Here is a 15,167-nt window from a genome sequence, read left to right as displayed (position 1 = left end):
ATTTTAGGTTTTGCTTTGAACATGGTATCAGAGCCAAAATCCTAATTTCTTTCCTCTTCCCCGCCGTCTTTCCTTACTGTGCCCTAGTTTTTCCTTTTCTCCACAAGATCGCCGCGACGCCATCCCCCGGATGATCTTGGATGCCGGTGATATTCCACACGAGCCGTCAACTCTGATGTCGTCCACACAGTGCCCTAATTTCTTTTCGCCTCCCTCTCGCGCTTGTGGAGCACGCCGCACCACCCACTGCTCGTAGCCGTCGAGCTTCCGCCTCCCTCTCGTGCCTGTGGAGCACGCCGCACCACCTACTACTTGTAGCCGCCGAGCTTGCACCACCCTCTTCGGTGTTTTTCATCTCCTGATGTCGCCATCTTCATCAACTCTCGGACAACAGAAGCTTTATCTCCTGATGTCGCCATCTTCATCAACTCTCGGACAACAGAAGCTTGCCGCCGCCGTTCCCATGAGCTAAAGCTTCTCCTCTCGCGCCGATCTTCCGCCGCTCTCTTCCCTCTTGCGACGCCGAGCTTCCTTTCTTCCAAGCAACCTCTGCCGCTGTTGGTTTTTTCTTCTGCCCTGTCACCAGCAGCCAACAAGCTTTATTCATGGCTACGTCCGGCGCCCCAAAACCAGATGCCTCAATCTTTACTAACCATATCACTACACCATTTTCTTCCGAGCAGTTGGACGGTAAAAATTATATCTCCTGGGCATCTCACATTGAGCTTTGGCTTGTTGGACAGGGTTATGAGACACATCTCACTCAAACTGAAGAAGATATTCAAGTCGCCGATCGTCCTCTGTGGAAGAAAGTTGATGCTCAGTTGTGTTGTATTATCCGAGCCACCATCTATCCATCTCTTAGGAATGTCTTCCGTACTCACAAAACCTGCAAATCTGTTTGGACACAGGCTCAACAACTCTTTACAAACACCTCTCGGCGCCTCTATCAAGTTTGTGAAGATCTCATGACCATCCTCAGCACGCATCAGATTAAGGATTCAATGTCAACTTATCTGGGTTCAGTCTCTAGCCTTCTTTGTGACTTCAATGAACTGCTCTCACTTGCGGCCAATCCTGTTGAAGAGCTTGAAAATCGGAAGAAATTTTTTGTCTTTGGCTTTATATGGTCTGCCCACAAATTATTCTCATGTCCGTGATCAGATCCTGGGCAGCCCCACAGAAGCTACCATGGACAATACCTGAGCGACTCTTCTCCGTGTCCCGGCCAAAGTCTTGACGATGCCTTCTTCTGTTCCTGTCGACTCGTCAGCTTTGGTCTCTCGACACAAAGGACCTCCACCTCGCAAGGGTGGCAAAGGACGTCCTTGGTGTGATCATTGCCACCAACCGGGACACACGATTGATAAGTGCTGGAGTCTACATGGTCGTCCTCCTCATGCTGCTCATATTGTTCAGAGTTCTGTTGCTCCTTCAGCTTCCACTTCACAGTTAACACCTGATTCGACTTCAACACCTTCCTATACTGACTTTCTGAAATGGTTTGAGGATCGATAGGCTTCGGGTTCCACTGCTACCATTGCAGGCGCTGGTACTTCCTTTGCTGGCATATCTCGTTTTTCGGGTCCTTGGGTTCTTGATTCTGGGGCCACCAATATATCACTGGTAATAAATCCCTTTTTTCCTCTCTCACTACTTCTGGTAATTTACCAATGGTCACCATGGCCAATGGTTCCCAAACTCAATCTCAGGGTATTGGTATTGTTCATCCTTCTTCATCTCTTTCAATTCATAATGTTCTTTATGTTCCCGGAGCTCCCTTTAATTTATTGTCGATAAGTCAACTTACTCGATCTCTTGATTGTGCCATTTCTTTTACTAACACGTCTGTTTCCTTACAGGACCGGAGTACGGGGAGGATGATTGGCTTCGGATGTGAATCTCATGGCCTATATCGGCTTCAACAACCCTCTTTTGTTGGTTCGGCGGCGGCATCTCCACTTCTTATTCATGCTCAGTTGGGACATCCAGGTCTTAATTGTTGGTGCAATCGATCTCCAAGGTTTTAATGTCAGACAAATATGTTTAAGTATGTTTAAGTATGGTGCTTGATCAAGGGAAGTCTTAGTTGTAGGCTAGGCAAGGAGGGAAATCTCGGTATATCGTGGAAGCCAGGTGGATAGGTCTGGAGGACTTGATCCCTGGATAACCGAATACTGAGTCCTAGTTGTAGGCTAAGCAAGGGGAGAAATCTCTGTATATCGTGGAAGCCAGGTGGATAGGTCTGGAGGACTTGATCCCTGGGTAGCCGAATACTGAGTCCTGGTGAGTGAAGCCAGGTTGAGAAAATCCTAGGGGGTGGTAACCTTAGGTAATGAGAAGTCTTGGAGGAGTGAACTCCAAGCAAGGTTGATCGGATGGTTTCCGGTCGACTGCGCGCGGTCAACCGGACCAGCGGATCTCGATAAATCTAGGTTTAGGTTTACCATTGTTTTCTGTATTACTATTATTGCTGTTGGCTAATATGGTATTGCAGGAAAAGTTTTAGTGGATCAGGTGATCAGACACTGAGCAGGCAAAAGTCCAAACATGTCTGGAGGATCATGTTTGGCAGGTAAGTTAAGGTAAGCAACTGGAGGAGCGACAGTGAGGTCGAGTTTCCGAAGGGAACAACCTAAGGTCGCTGATCCAACTGAAGAAACCGGGAAAGTTTCCAAGTTGAGATCAAGACAGTCCTACTGTCTTTTATATTACTCATGCATTATATTACTGTTCTAACCATTGTGTTGCAGGGATACTTTGCTTAACTCTGTGTTGCAGGTTTAGCAGGATCGGTCGACCGAACAGAGGGATCGGTCGACCGAACCAAGTTGACTCAGCACAGATCAGTTCTGTTAGCAACGATCAAAAGCAAAAGGAATTTAAGCTGATCGGTCGACCGAACAATCAGTATTAATGATGCAGTAAATGCAGAACACGACAAATCTTGACGAACAGGGAAGGATCCTGTTCGGTCGACCGAACATAGGGATCGGTCGACCGAACCCTTAAAGACCATTTATTGCCAGAGGATTGAGCCAGCGTCAGACTCCAGCTGGAGGGGATCGGAGCTGGTTCGGCCGACCGAATAGAGGGATCAGTCGACCGAACCTACAGTACTCCTATAAAAACAGGCTCGAGGTCAGAAGCAATAGATAACTTTCTGATCAAAAACTCCTGCTCTAAAAACGACTCGTCTTCATCTGTGCAGCAAGCTACATTGTGCAGAAGTGCCGACCTAAGCTACATCTTTAATTCACTTGTCGGTAAACTTTATTTTACGCTTGTATTTGTAATTCATTTAAGCAAGATAGTAGGTTATTACTATCTTGCTCCATTGTACGATCTACTTTTTTCCGAAGAATTTCGGAAAGAAGAGTTTTAGTGCTTTGTCCATCGGTGCGGTCAAGGACCGCGGACCTTCGAGTAGGAGTCGAGCTAGGCTCCGAACGAAGTAAACAAATGTGTCCCTTTTCTTATTTCCGCTGCACGACTTTGATTTAAAAGAAAAGAATAGTTTTTAAAAGCGCGCGATATTCACCCCCCCTCTATCGCTCCAAATGATCTATCATTAATAAGTTGACAAAGACACAATGAGTTAGTTGCTGACCATATTGATATTATCGAGCATCCAAAGATTAAGATAAACTGGCCTATGGAAACTAAAATAATTAAGGTGTACACAAAAAAAAATGGTTGGGTTTTTAAAGTAAAATGAGTTTAATGGTTATTATATGTACAAGCATCTACAGGTGATGAATTAGTTGGTTATCATGTCATGAATTTTCAAAGTGGTTCATCCTCAAAACCAAGGGCCATCACATATGACAAACATACAGAGTATATATCCTGTAGTTATAGAAAATTTGAATTCGAGGGCATTCCATATAAGCATATGTTAGCTTTTTTCTATATCAACCAAGTGTTTCTACTGCCTAATAAGTACATACTCAACAGATGAACAAAAAATGAGAAAGTTGGGGCAATTTATGCTTTTGGTGAACAAACTTTCATTGGCAGTTCAGATGCGAATTTGATGTCAAGACACTGGAGGTTATCCTATAAAGCTTCAGTAGTGATCGATGATGCATCTTTGACTGATGAGGGGACAAACTTCTTGGATGAACAATTTGATTGTATATACAATAAAATTCAAGAGATGAACATTAGTAGAAAATGTGACAATCAAAGTCAAAGGAAGAAAGCTATCGATGGGGCCCCCTCTATTGTTGATCCTTCTTTAGTAAGGGCAAAAGACTGTGGGAAAAGATTGAAATCTTTAAAAGAGATGTCTACCTCAAAGTCCAGGCTATGTCATGGATATGGTCACCAAGGTGTCTCACACGACAAGCTCAACTATCCATTATTGCAGCAAGGGTATGCACCCATTAATTATGCATTTGTAGTACAATGTTATTCTTGAATCAATGATTTTTATTCATTAATAGTAAATTTGATGACGAGTCGATTGTCAGATCAACTGCTACAGATAAAGATAATACCAACGATGATGAATCATATGAAGAAGATTTGACATCAATAGCTGGTACTTTCAAAGTTTTATTTAACTATATTACTGTATCCTAATAAATTTTATCTTAAAATTATCTGTGTTATTATAGGTTCTAACAACTTGCCCTTTGAGTTATAAAGCTAGGTTGACCAAACTCTTGGTGAGTGGTTATTACTTATTACAGATGGTTTTCCTTCTACTCTAAATCTTACATTGTTATTCCTTCACTGAATTAATGACAAGTTGGTGGTGTAAAATTATTGTAAAACTGATTGCAATTCAAGTTATCCCATCAATTTTGCCTAGGTGGTGTAAATATTTTGTAAAATTATTGTAAATATCTTATCAAGCTATTACAAGGTGTAGCAGCTAATATCGAGTAGCTACTATACGTTGTAATAACTAATCGGTAGTAGCTGCTATAAGGGACAAATAAAAGCTGGATTAATCTATTATAAATCACCTGTCAATGTATTTTCAAGCTGGCTAGTGCACATTGTAGCAACGAGTCGATTGTTGCTGCTACAAACACCTGCAACCACTTGGACAGTTAGCCGCTACAAGTTGTAGCAGCTACTTCGACAGTTAGCTGCTACATCTTGTAGCAGCTAACTATCCATGTAGCTGCTACAACGTGTAGCTGCCACTTGATAACTTGTTTTTGTAGCAGCTACATTTTCTAGCTAATATTACCCCTAAAAATATTTTTGTTATGTATATCAACTTGGGAAAAATTATTTAAATTGTTTTTAATTTGCAGTAGCTATTATAACGTTGTAGCAGCTAATCGGCAGTAGCTGCTACTACAATGTATAGCAGCTACAACATAAAGTTACTACTATAGAGTAACTGCTACACGTTGTAGCAGCTAATCGGCACTAGCTGCTACAACGTGTAGCAGCTTATTGATAGTAGTTGCTAAAGGGGACAACATACTATCTTATAATCTTAATTATTTTTTTGATAATATTTAATTTTATTGGTTATATAATTTGTAGCAAACTTGCCAATTTATGGAGCTTCAATTTTCCATATTCCATTAGATGATAAGTCATTTCAATTATATGATTTATGCTAAAAGGTTTAGCAGTTACTTTGATAACTAGTTGCTACACGTTGTAGCAGCTACTTATACATTTAACTGTTGCACGTTATAACAACTAGTTAAAGACTTCAATAAACCTTTTATTACTATTTTTTGTTATAAATTTGCAGGAAATTTGCCAAATATTATTTTCCACAAACCATTTGATGGCAAGTCGTTTTAAAATATGTTGTAATTTCCTCTAATCCTGTTATATATTAATATGATTTATAATATGTACAAACCCTAGAATTTTATGTTTTCTAATAGATCGATGGTCGCTTTAATAGTTGTTTCGGTGCTTCATGAAGGTGTCGGATTATTCCTCCTCCCCAAATAGGAGTGTGTGGTTGAATAACAGCTTGGACAAAGATGAGACGCTTGCTCCATCCTCCGATGTTTATGAGACTGACTTTACAGGTCTGTGAAAGGGAGACTATCTTCGAGTTGGCTCGATTTAATTCAGCTTGTAAGGACCTCAATTTATTTGCTTGCTGCTGTTGTGATATAAGTCGTCCATTTGCTTGGGTCTTCTTTGTCAGGATGGTGATAGCGGAAGCATGCTTCAATCCCAAGTCATCCAATTCGGCGGTCCTTTGCTCTAAGTTCAAATAGCTTTTTCCCTTAAGGCAACCTCGGCTCAAATTTGGGAATGAGCAGCAGATAGACGCACTTCAAGTTCTAGTTGTTATGAGTGATGAAGATCCAGAGCTTGCATCACCTCTGCTAGGGATCACTCTTTCTCAAATAATAGATGAGCCCAAGGAGGAAAATATAAATTCATAGCTCTCGATAATATACCCAGGAGAAGATGGAGAAAGAAAAGGTAAGATCAGTGTAGCGAGAACGAACCAAGGTCAAATCCCCCTTTTTAATCAGGTCATGAGACACAGGATGGGGGTCACATGATGACTGTAGCCGATATGAAGTTTCGGGAACGATCAATGTTTATCAACTGGATGGAGAGGATGACACGGTAGTCAAAGTCAAAGTAATGTGACGGTCAAAAATCTGGGTCAAAGTTAAATTAAAGGAATATTCCTTACATAAGACGGGGGTTCCCCAGCAACAAAGTTCCTGAGTCTAGCCCACATGGTCCCAGAGTAGGATGCTCGGATAAGGTCGGCCGGCCACAAGCTCGAACAGATCTAAGAAAGCAACAGTACTTTAAGACTAAGGAAAAATTCAGGGAGGCTCGACCGGTTAGGAGGTCGTTTGGGCTCGAGATACTTAAACCTTAGCAGACTCCTAATATACGATTGGCCAAACAGAGGTTGATCGAACATAAGGCTTCCTGAATGTGCTCGATCAGTTAAGGGAGGCTCGACTGGTTAAGAGGTCGTCCGAGCTCGAGATAGTTAAACCTTAGCAAACTCCTAATCTACAATCGGCCAGATAGAGGCCGATCGAATATAACGCTTCTTGAATGCGCTCGATCGGTTCAAGGAAGCTTGACCGGTTAGGAGGTCGTCCAGGCTCGAGGTACTTAAACCTTAGCAGACTCCTAATATACAATTAGTCGGACAGAGGCCAATCGAACATAAGGCCTCCTAAATACGCTTCGATCAAAGCTTAGGCGAACCTAGGAATACTTAGCATCATACAAAGATCCTAATATACGATCGGTTGGACAAAAGCCGACGACTAGATGCTATAACGGTGCAACAGCTAATTTGATAGATAACTGCTACAACTTATAGCAGTTACTTCGACGGCTAGCTGCTACAATGTTGTTGTAGCTACTTCGACAGGTAACTGCTATAATGGTGTAGCAGTAACTTGGACGGCTAACTACTACAACGTTGTAGCAGCTAATTGAAAAGTTAACTGCTAGAACGGTGTAGTAGTTACTTCGACAGGTAGCTGCTACAATATTGTAGCAGCTACTTCAATAGGTAACTACTACAACGGTGTTGCAGCTACATCGACGGCTAGCTGTTACAACATTGTAGCAACAACTTCGAAGGTGTAGCAACTACAATGATGTAGTAGCTACTTCGATGGTTAGCCTACTATATCATTGTAACATCATTGTAGCTTCTTCGTAGTTTTAATTTCCTCTATTTATAATATGTATTGTTTATACATGATTCTAAGTGATATATATAATACAGGGCAAAACATATTTAGCTTTATTGGTTAGTAGCCAGGTGTTTATGACACATGGATAGAAGCATCTACATAAGTTAATCATTTTAAGGACGTTATACACTAGTTCTTCGAGAGTAGATGCTACTCATGAGTCCACTTTAAAGATATTCCTTTACGAATATGGAAGCTTATGTTAGAACTTAAGGAATGTCCTAAGGCAATCCCTTTAAGATTTTTTTTCTATTTATTTGATAAGTATAAATTCACTATTTGAGTGCATATTATATGTTTGATTGTCTTAAACTCATTTACTGAATGTTCGTAATATAATTCATAGCATGAGAGAATTTTTTATTGGATCGCAACTAGTGATTATCTCTACATGTGCAATTATGAATATATTAAAATTTTCCTAGTTGTCGAATTGATGTATTCGGACACCATCAATTCTGTAAGACTAGCATGAGTTATACTTCTTGGTTCGACTAAGTAGCTATTTCTCACTAGTTGGAGATATTGGTTATGGTAACTAGTTCATTGGAGTGATTTGTTATAAGACTTTATATGGTTCTCTACATATATATAGATATATCTGTGAAGTTCTTACTACAGCACGAGTGCAAGTTTCCTTCGACTTAAGGTTTATAAGTCATCTTGGTTATGGAGACTTATGCTTTGACATTTTAAGCAAGCATCTCATTGAGATATGGACCCGGGATGATTGGGTATAATTTGAAGTGTCTGAAGGTGTTTGGATAGCCCACATAGGATTCACCGCTCCTTGCGAGGAGATGTATACCCTATAGGCACTCATTGGATTATTACTCACAGTCTTTGGCCAAAACATCACATGTTAAGAGTGCAAGACTCTTGTATATATATAAAGTAATTTGAATCCGCAGAACGAGAAAGTATTACTTGGGCTAGGTGTGAAGTAGTTAGCTAGTGGGAATAAGATACATAGACAATGTCCTGAACCAAGTGGGTATAAGACGAGTGAAAAGAACGAGGCACGACTCACTGTAGCTGCTGAAGGATTTAGAATTAATTTTAAGATCAATTATGATTTTTTGGCTAATTGGGGATCATGATGTACTACTAGGTGCCACTCATGATCGTTCTATAATTAATTAGTTAATTATAGATGACCAAGATAAACCGGGAACCTATTAGGTCACATGCACTAACGAGTCTCTAAAAGACATTAAACAAGTTAAAGAATAGGATTCTTAGATCAATAGATAAATGTTTGGTTGGACCATACATAAAACAAATATAGAAATATTTGTCACAATGGAAGCGTGGATGAGCCACATCTATTATGGAAGAGTTGGACCATATTTGATTTAATCATGAATTAGTCATAAACTAACTTGGTTTAGTTGTCAACCAAACCAAGGAGTTAATAGGCTAATTTTTTTGTTAAGAGATAATAGGTTGGATTTGGGCTTTCTAATCCAACTCATTAATGAGGGATATATATTAATATGGTTAAGAGAAAATTAGACACATGAGATCATTAATTAACTTGTAAATTTTTTATCTAACAATCCTTTTTGATTCGGTCTAAGAGATATATACAATTATACATACAAACAGATAAGTAAAACTTATATTTCCAGGTGGTGCGGTGCTGATATTTGTCTTTGTTTAGATGATAATGCCTCATACCTTAGAAATGGGTTTTAGATAATAGGAATATTAATCAGTGCACATTAGGAGTGCCAGTGCTAAACAAGAATGGGAATGACCATAACCCTGGTTTTCTTGAACCAAATCCAGTGAGTGCCTGGATATATTTGAATCAAAAATGACATAACTAGAGTTGTTATTCTCCTAGCGAGTATGCCTCAAATTTCATGACTCTATGTACTGGATTTGATGAGAAAGTACAAGGATACTAGCAAAGTTCCATAAATTTGAACCAAGTGATTTTTTTTATTACCAAACTGCAAGAATGAGTCCCTGCCTAAACCCAGTGTAAGTGGATAAGGTAAAGCACATAGGAAAATTCAGTCTTCCTATTCTAATGGTGAATAAAGCAAGAGATAAGGTTAATTATATATGGACAAAACACAACCACAAGAATATATATAATTAGCCAAGTAAATGTGGCATTCAAAGATTCAATTATTACTTTACACATTATTTTACTTGGACATTAATTGAGCTGGCATGATGGTAATTTCAACATGCTTAAGGATCTGATCCTCTGAATATGTATTACATTTCATGCTTTATCTAAGGCACGATGATTAATTGTCTTATTTAGCTCCACATGCTCATTATGTTTATTCATATGACACACACTATAGCACTTCATAAGGTAGAAGCTTAGTCAGTGTAAAACACAGATTTTCTACCAGTAAAACCATTAAAGAGTTCATAGATGGAGAAATTAATACCTTGAAAAGATCAATATTGCTTGGGATTCCTTTGATCATAGCTGCATCAATTGTTGCTCGAGTCTTCTCCACTATTCGACTTTTCACTTTGCATGTCAATGCTGCCCTCTCAACAAAACTTAGATCACCTACAACAAGGTTTTTTGCCAACACAATCCCACGTTTAACTAAAGAATTCCTCCAGAAGGTGACCGACATGTTATCTGACCAACTTGGTGATTTCATCCACTTGCGCAAGTACACACTTCCATCTATGTCAAACACATGAATACTAACATCAGAAAGGTCTTCAACAGATCTACTCCACTCAACTCGTTGATAATTTGTTCGCTCAAACTTTGTTATCAGTGGCCCACCCCAAAAACTTAAAGCTAAAGTCTGCAAAACCACTTCACCATTAGGAAAAGTCCGTAAATATGAGAACTGCGCCAGTTTAGCTGGATCCTCTGACAGTCTTCTTATAAACTGAAGACATTGTAAGTTTGTAACCTTGCTACACTGTTTGCTGTACTTCTAATAACTCGTCTCCTTCCTTTATGAGAACCATATACATAATGGATTAATGGGTCATCATCACTTGGTCCATAATCACGTACAAACTCATACATTGAGATAATTTCATTAATGGAAGCATGCAAAACGTCTTGTCTAATTTCACCACCCAAATCAATAAATTCAAGGATCCAACTGAACTGATATAATATGATGTCAGAACTATGATAAAGTCAGGTGTATAGAAAGCAAAACTTTAATAACCTGTAAGGCTATCACAATTCAATGTGAAGCTAAAAGAGAAATCTAAATGTCCAAAATTTATATTTTGAGTTAATACTAATCACGTTCAAAATACTTATTGATGTTTTTATGTTCATGACAATGTACTGTAAGCTACATTATGGCCGAACATGGATTAGAATCTAAAACAAGTTTATGCACTTTATATCATAATGCATCAAGGGAGAATGGAAATAGATGTGTAAGCATATAAAATTTACTCACTTGAGGCCACTAGTAACAGATACAGCAGAATCAAAATTTTTTGACTCAAGTGGTCCAACTTTTGTTTTATCAACCCGTGAACCATGATGCATGAGTTCCAATCTCACTGATTTTTTAGTACCTGTCAGTCCAATGGCCTGCCAATATCAATGGAATTGAAAAGACAGTTGGGCTAATATCTCAATAAGTTGGCTAAAAAATGACTGTCAAATATACTAGAGTTGTCTATTTTCATCCAAATCAAATTACATTATAATTATAGAAAAAAGACATACACATATGCAAGTGTTCGCAATGAGAAGAGTTCAGCAGGCAAATAAGCATGACAGCATACTACAACCTTGAGAAAGTAACATATATGTGCAACCTAATGTCACAAATGTAATTACTTAGCAGACAATAACCAGGTCTAAAGTCTCATTCCCAGCCAGGGTATTGGTCCTCAGCAAGAATGAGAAATGTCAACCATGCTGGTCCTTGGAAAAAGACAGTTGATTCATCCAAAAAGAAAGGTTGTTTACCTCAAAATATAATGCCCTATCAGTTAGAGTCAGATTTCCAGGCCATGCAATGTTATCCTCCCATTTTAAAACAGGCCGCCTCCTGCTTGAGCCAATGCACAAAAGTTGCTCATTGGGCAGCACATTGTCTCTGTTTTCGTATGATTGTCTTGCCTGATGTACCCTTTTTACAAAGTACAAGCAAGTGTTTAGTGAAAAGAGAACTAAAAAAACATAGATTGTTTAGTTAAAAGAGAATTACAAAGTACAGAGAAAACAAACTTGGATGAAATGAAACATAATAGGGAAAGAATACAAGTCTTCCCCATCGAAATAAACATCAGCAAGCTATATATCCAGAGCAATATGGCTGACAGAATGATGTATTATGAACTAGATGCAGTCATGCAAATAGACTGTTAATAAATGTATTTGCACACAAATTAAAAGTTCAGACATACTTCAAAAGTTCAGAAAGATATGTTGTCCATAAACTATAAGAGATGCCTTCTTCATCTCCGACCAGTGCCTTAAAGAGATGGTGTGCTGTTGATATGTCTGCCACGCCTGCAATAGTTGGAGCTATTCGAACAAAAGCTTCTTCTCCAATTACTTAGCCCTAAGTTAAACAATTCCAGTTATCAAAAATAATCTTTCATTTGACAAATTTAAACATATAAATTTGCAGTGAGATAAGGAAATTACTCACTAAATTAGCAGGACAAATGATCAACAGAATTTCCTTGAAAATACAGAACGTTGCAAACTTGCAGCACCAATGAACAAAAAAATGCATAGTCGGAAAATAGCTTTCTCAAAGTCCTCAACAATAAACTTCATCATGGACCATGTGGAAGGTACAATAAGTTGTGAAATAATGAGTCTCTACCTCCACTACCAGATAAACAGCTTTTAGTTAACAAATAAGAGCAGGGGCTAACAGAATAATCAAGAGCACATCATCAAAATCAACTCTTCATATTTGTTCCAATTATATGTTGTCTGCTACATGTATCTTATTCCTTCATGAAGCTCCATTAATTATTAAGATTCAAATCAATGAAATAATATTTTTAATAGATTAATATGTTCTTTAGCCTTCCTCTATCCATTATATATTACAGCTTTCTCTCTAATAGATTTAACTCTTCTAACTATACAATCTATTCACCTTTGAACACATCCATACCATCTCAACCTATTTTTCATTTTCTCATTTATTAAATTATGCCTAATTATTCTCGATATTGATATTTCTTATTATATACTTTCTAGTAACTCGACACATCCATCTTAGTGTTTTTCATCTTTGCTACTTGTTTATGTGTTGCTTCCTAATAGCCTAACATTCAATCCATAAAGTATGATACCACAATCTTATAAAAAATTTCTTGTAGTCCAAGTGGCACTCAGCAATCACGCAAGACTCAAGAAGGCTTCTCTTAAATTCAACCACTCATTTTTCATCCAGCTAATAATGCCTTTACTAATCCTCATTTCTTGCTGAATTAGATCCTAATAATTTCAAATACATCTTAACTATTATATCTATTCTTTTCTTATTACTAAAATTATATTTAATACATTGCAATTTTTGTTCTACTTATCATAAAACATTTTTACCTTGAAGTTTTTCTCCATGACTTGATCTTTGAATTTAATTTAATTACACTCCCATCAAGTAACACTCTCATTTCCAAAAAACATACATCAAGGAGGTTTCTCTTGGGTATGATTGATTTGATTAGTTCATCTAGTATTGACGAAAACAAATAGAGACACAGTGAGATGACCCTTAATGTAATCTATAGGAAAATCATCTACCACACTCTCAATCTCAAACACCAGTACCAATATTATTATACATGCCCTCCTTGATACATGATCCACCCAAAAACACCTAGTGAATCTTTCAGTTGAATCAGTCTCATAATCATAGAAAAACATTGAATTCTTCTCTTTCTCAATTATAAATAACTCGATCGGTGTTTCGACATCAATACCCTTTTGTTTATCCCTTAGCTCTTTCTCAAAGTTTCTAATATCTCTTTTTGTGCAACCTAGATGCTCATACCCTCTATAATTTATCTCTAATATTCGAATTTGTTGACAAGTTGACACATTAGCCTCTGAAAACTGTTGAGTTAATACTTTCTTGGCTGCAGAAATATGCCGATATGAGCGTAGCAAATGCACATTTGAAGGAGTGGAGAGTAGATGATTATGACTTTCCATAAATTTTGTGATAATCCAAATTGGCCCGGTCTGTTCTTTAACAAATGAAAGTTTTGACCTACATCCAGTGCTTACTTCGCCACGTGCTCTTTCCTTTATACTGTCAACTTGTGCTTCTTTTTTTCGTTTATCATCTGTATGTCCTTCTTTAAACCATACAAATTATTTCCATCCAACTTCATTTGTCCTCTTATTTTTCTTGTTGTTGCCTAATCTTGTACTAAATCTAGCTTCATGTGCATATTAGTTATAGAATGAATATGTCTCCTCCAATGATGCAAATTCCATCCCAATTCATGGTTTTCGATCTTCAGCCACTTGGGGAATGTATAGCTGATTAGCATCACAGGTTTCTTCCATTACTAGAGAATGACATAGTTAGCTTAAAATAAATTTAAAAATTTCAATCGTATATGAAGATTAATTAGGAGAAAATATATTATAGAGGAAATATTTAAATACTCGTAGAGGTAACTACGCTAGAAGGCTATTTAAAACCATATAAACCCTAAAATTCTAAACCTTACCCAATATCTCTTATCCTCTCCCTCTCCCCTCTCTCTTTGCCACTGCTAACAAGGGGAAGCCCTTCCCCTTGTTGTCGTGACCACCACAAGGAAGAAATCTCTTCCTTGTGTGCTTCTCTTCCTCTTCCTCTTAATCTCTCTTCTTCGCTCATGGCTAGTAAGTTCTGAAGGAGAGGCTTGTACTCAAGGAGTTGTCTTGAGGAGCTCGACATAGATACAAATAGAGGCGATGTTCGACAATGTCGCTATGGTTGATGTCCTTCTCATTACAGGTCATCTGTAAGGTACACCTAGCGTAAATTTACTTTTTGCAAAAAATTAATTATGCAATCATGTTTGACATTATGCGTGTGGTGCGTGCGATGTAATAATTTAGGAATTATTATTGTTGTATTTTCCGCTGCGCATATTTACGAAACATGTTTTAGCACACACTGCATCAGACATATCCCAACACCTTGCACGTTGTAGCATAAATCCTTCGTTCCTTCTAATATTCCTTTAGGATCACGATCGGGAATTACAACTTACAATGAAATGATTTACCATTGGTTATGAAATGCAGATGGAAATGATGTTTGGCAAGTTACCTGCAAATTATATAAGCAAAAAATGGTAGCATAGCAAGTATGGCTTGTGCTTGGTAGTGTGTGTGTGTGTAAAACAGACAGTGAAGGGGAAAGACTTTCGATCAAGAATGGAGAAAGGGGGGCTTTTACACCAGCGTCATCTTTGTGTTTAATGTGCGGTTTGGGGAACTTCAGTCAGCAGCGACGGAAGACAGCGGTGAAGGAAGAGACGAAAGCAAGAGAA

General features: G+C 38.2%; 1 protein-coding gene and 1 pseudogene across 1 annotated transcript; one reads left to right on the top strand and one right to left on the bottom strand.

Moving 5' to 3' along the window:
• Nucleotides 1-3,489: 3,489 nt before the first annotated feature.
• Nucleotides 3,490-4,732, top strand: LOC122049290. The gene is made up of 3 exons (XM_042610692.1): nt 3,490-4,377; nt 4,476-4,546; nt 4,623-4,732. The coding sequence occupies exons 1-3, from the start codon at nt 4,037-4,039 to the stop codon at nt 4,649-4,651; spliced, it is 441 nt and encodes a 146-aa protein (XP_042466626.1). The 5' UTR covers nt 3,490-4,036; the 3' UTR covers nt 4,652-4,732.
• A 5,265-nt stretch (nt 4,733-9,997) lies between these two features.
• On the bottom strand, nt 9,998-12,435 carry LOC122048455 (annotated as a pseudogene).
• Nucleotides 12,436-15,167: the final 2,732 nt, after the last annotated feature.

Source organism: Zingiber officinale, chromosome 2B, assembly GCF_018446385.1.
Source record: "Zingiber officinale cultivar Zhangliang chromosome 2B, Zo_v1.1, whole genome shotgun sequence".
NCBI lineage: Eukaryota > Viridiplantae > Streptophyta > Magnoliopsida > Zingiberales > Zingiberaceae > Zingiber > Zingiber officinale.
The sequence above is the reverse complement of the archived record's forward strand: the minus strand, read 5'-3'. Positions and strand labels throughout refer to the sequence as shown.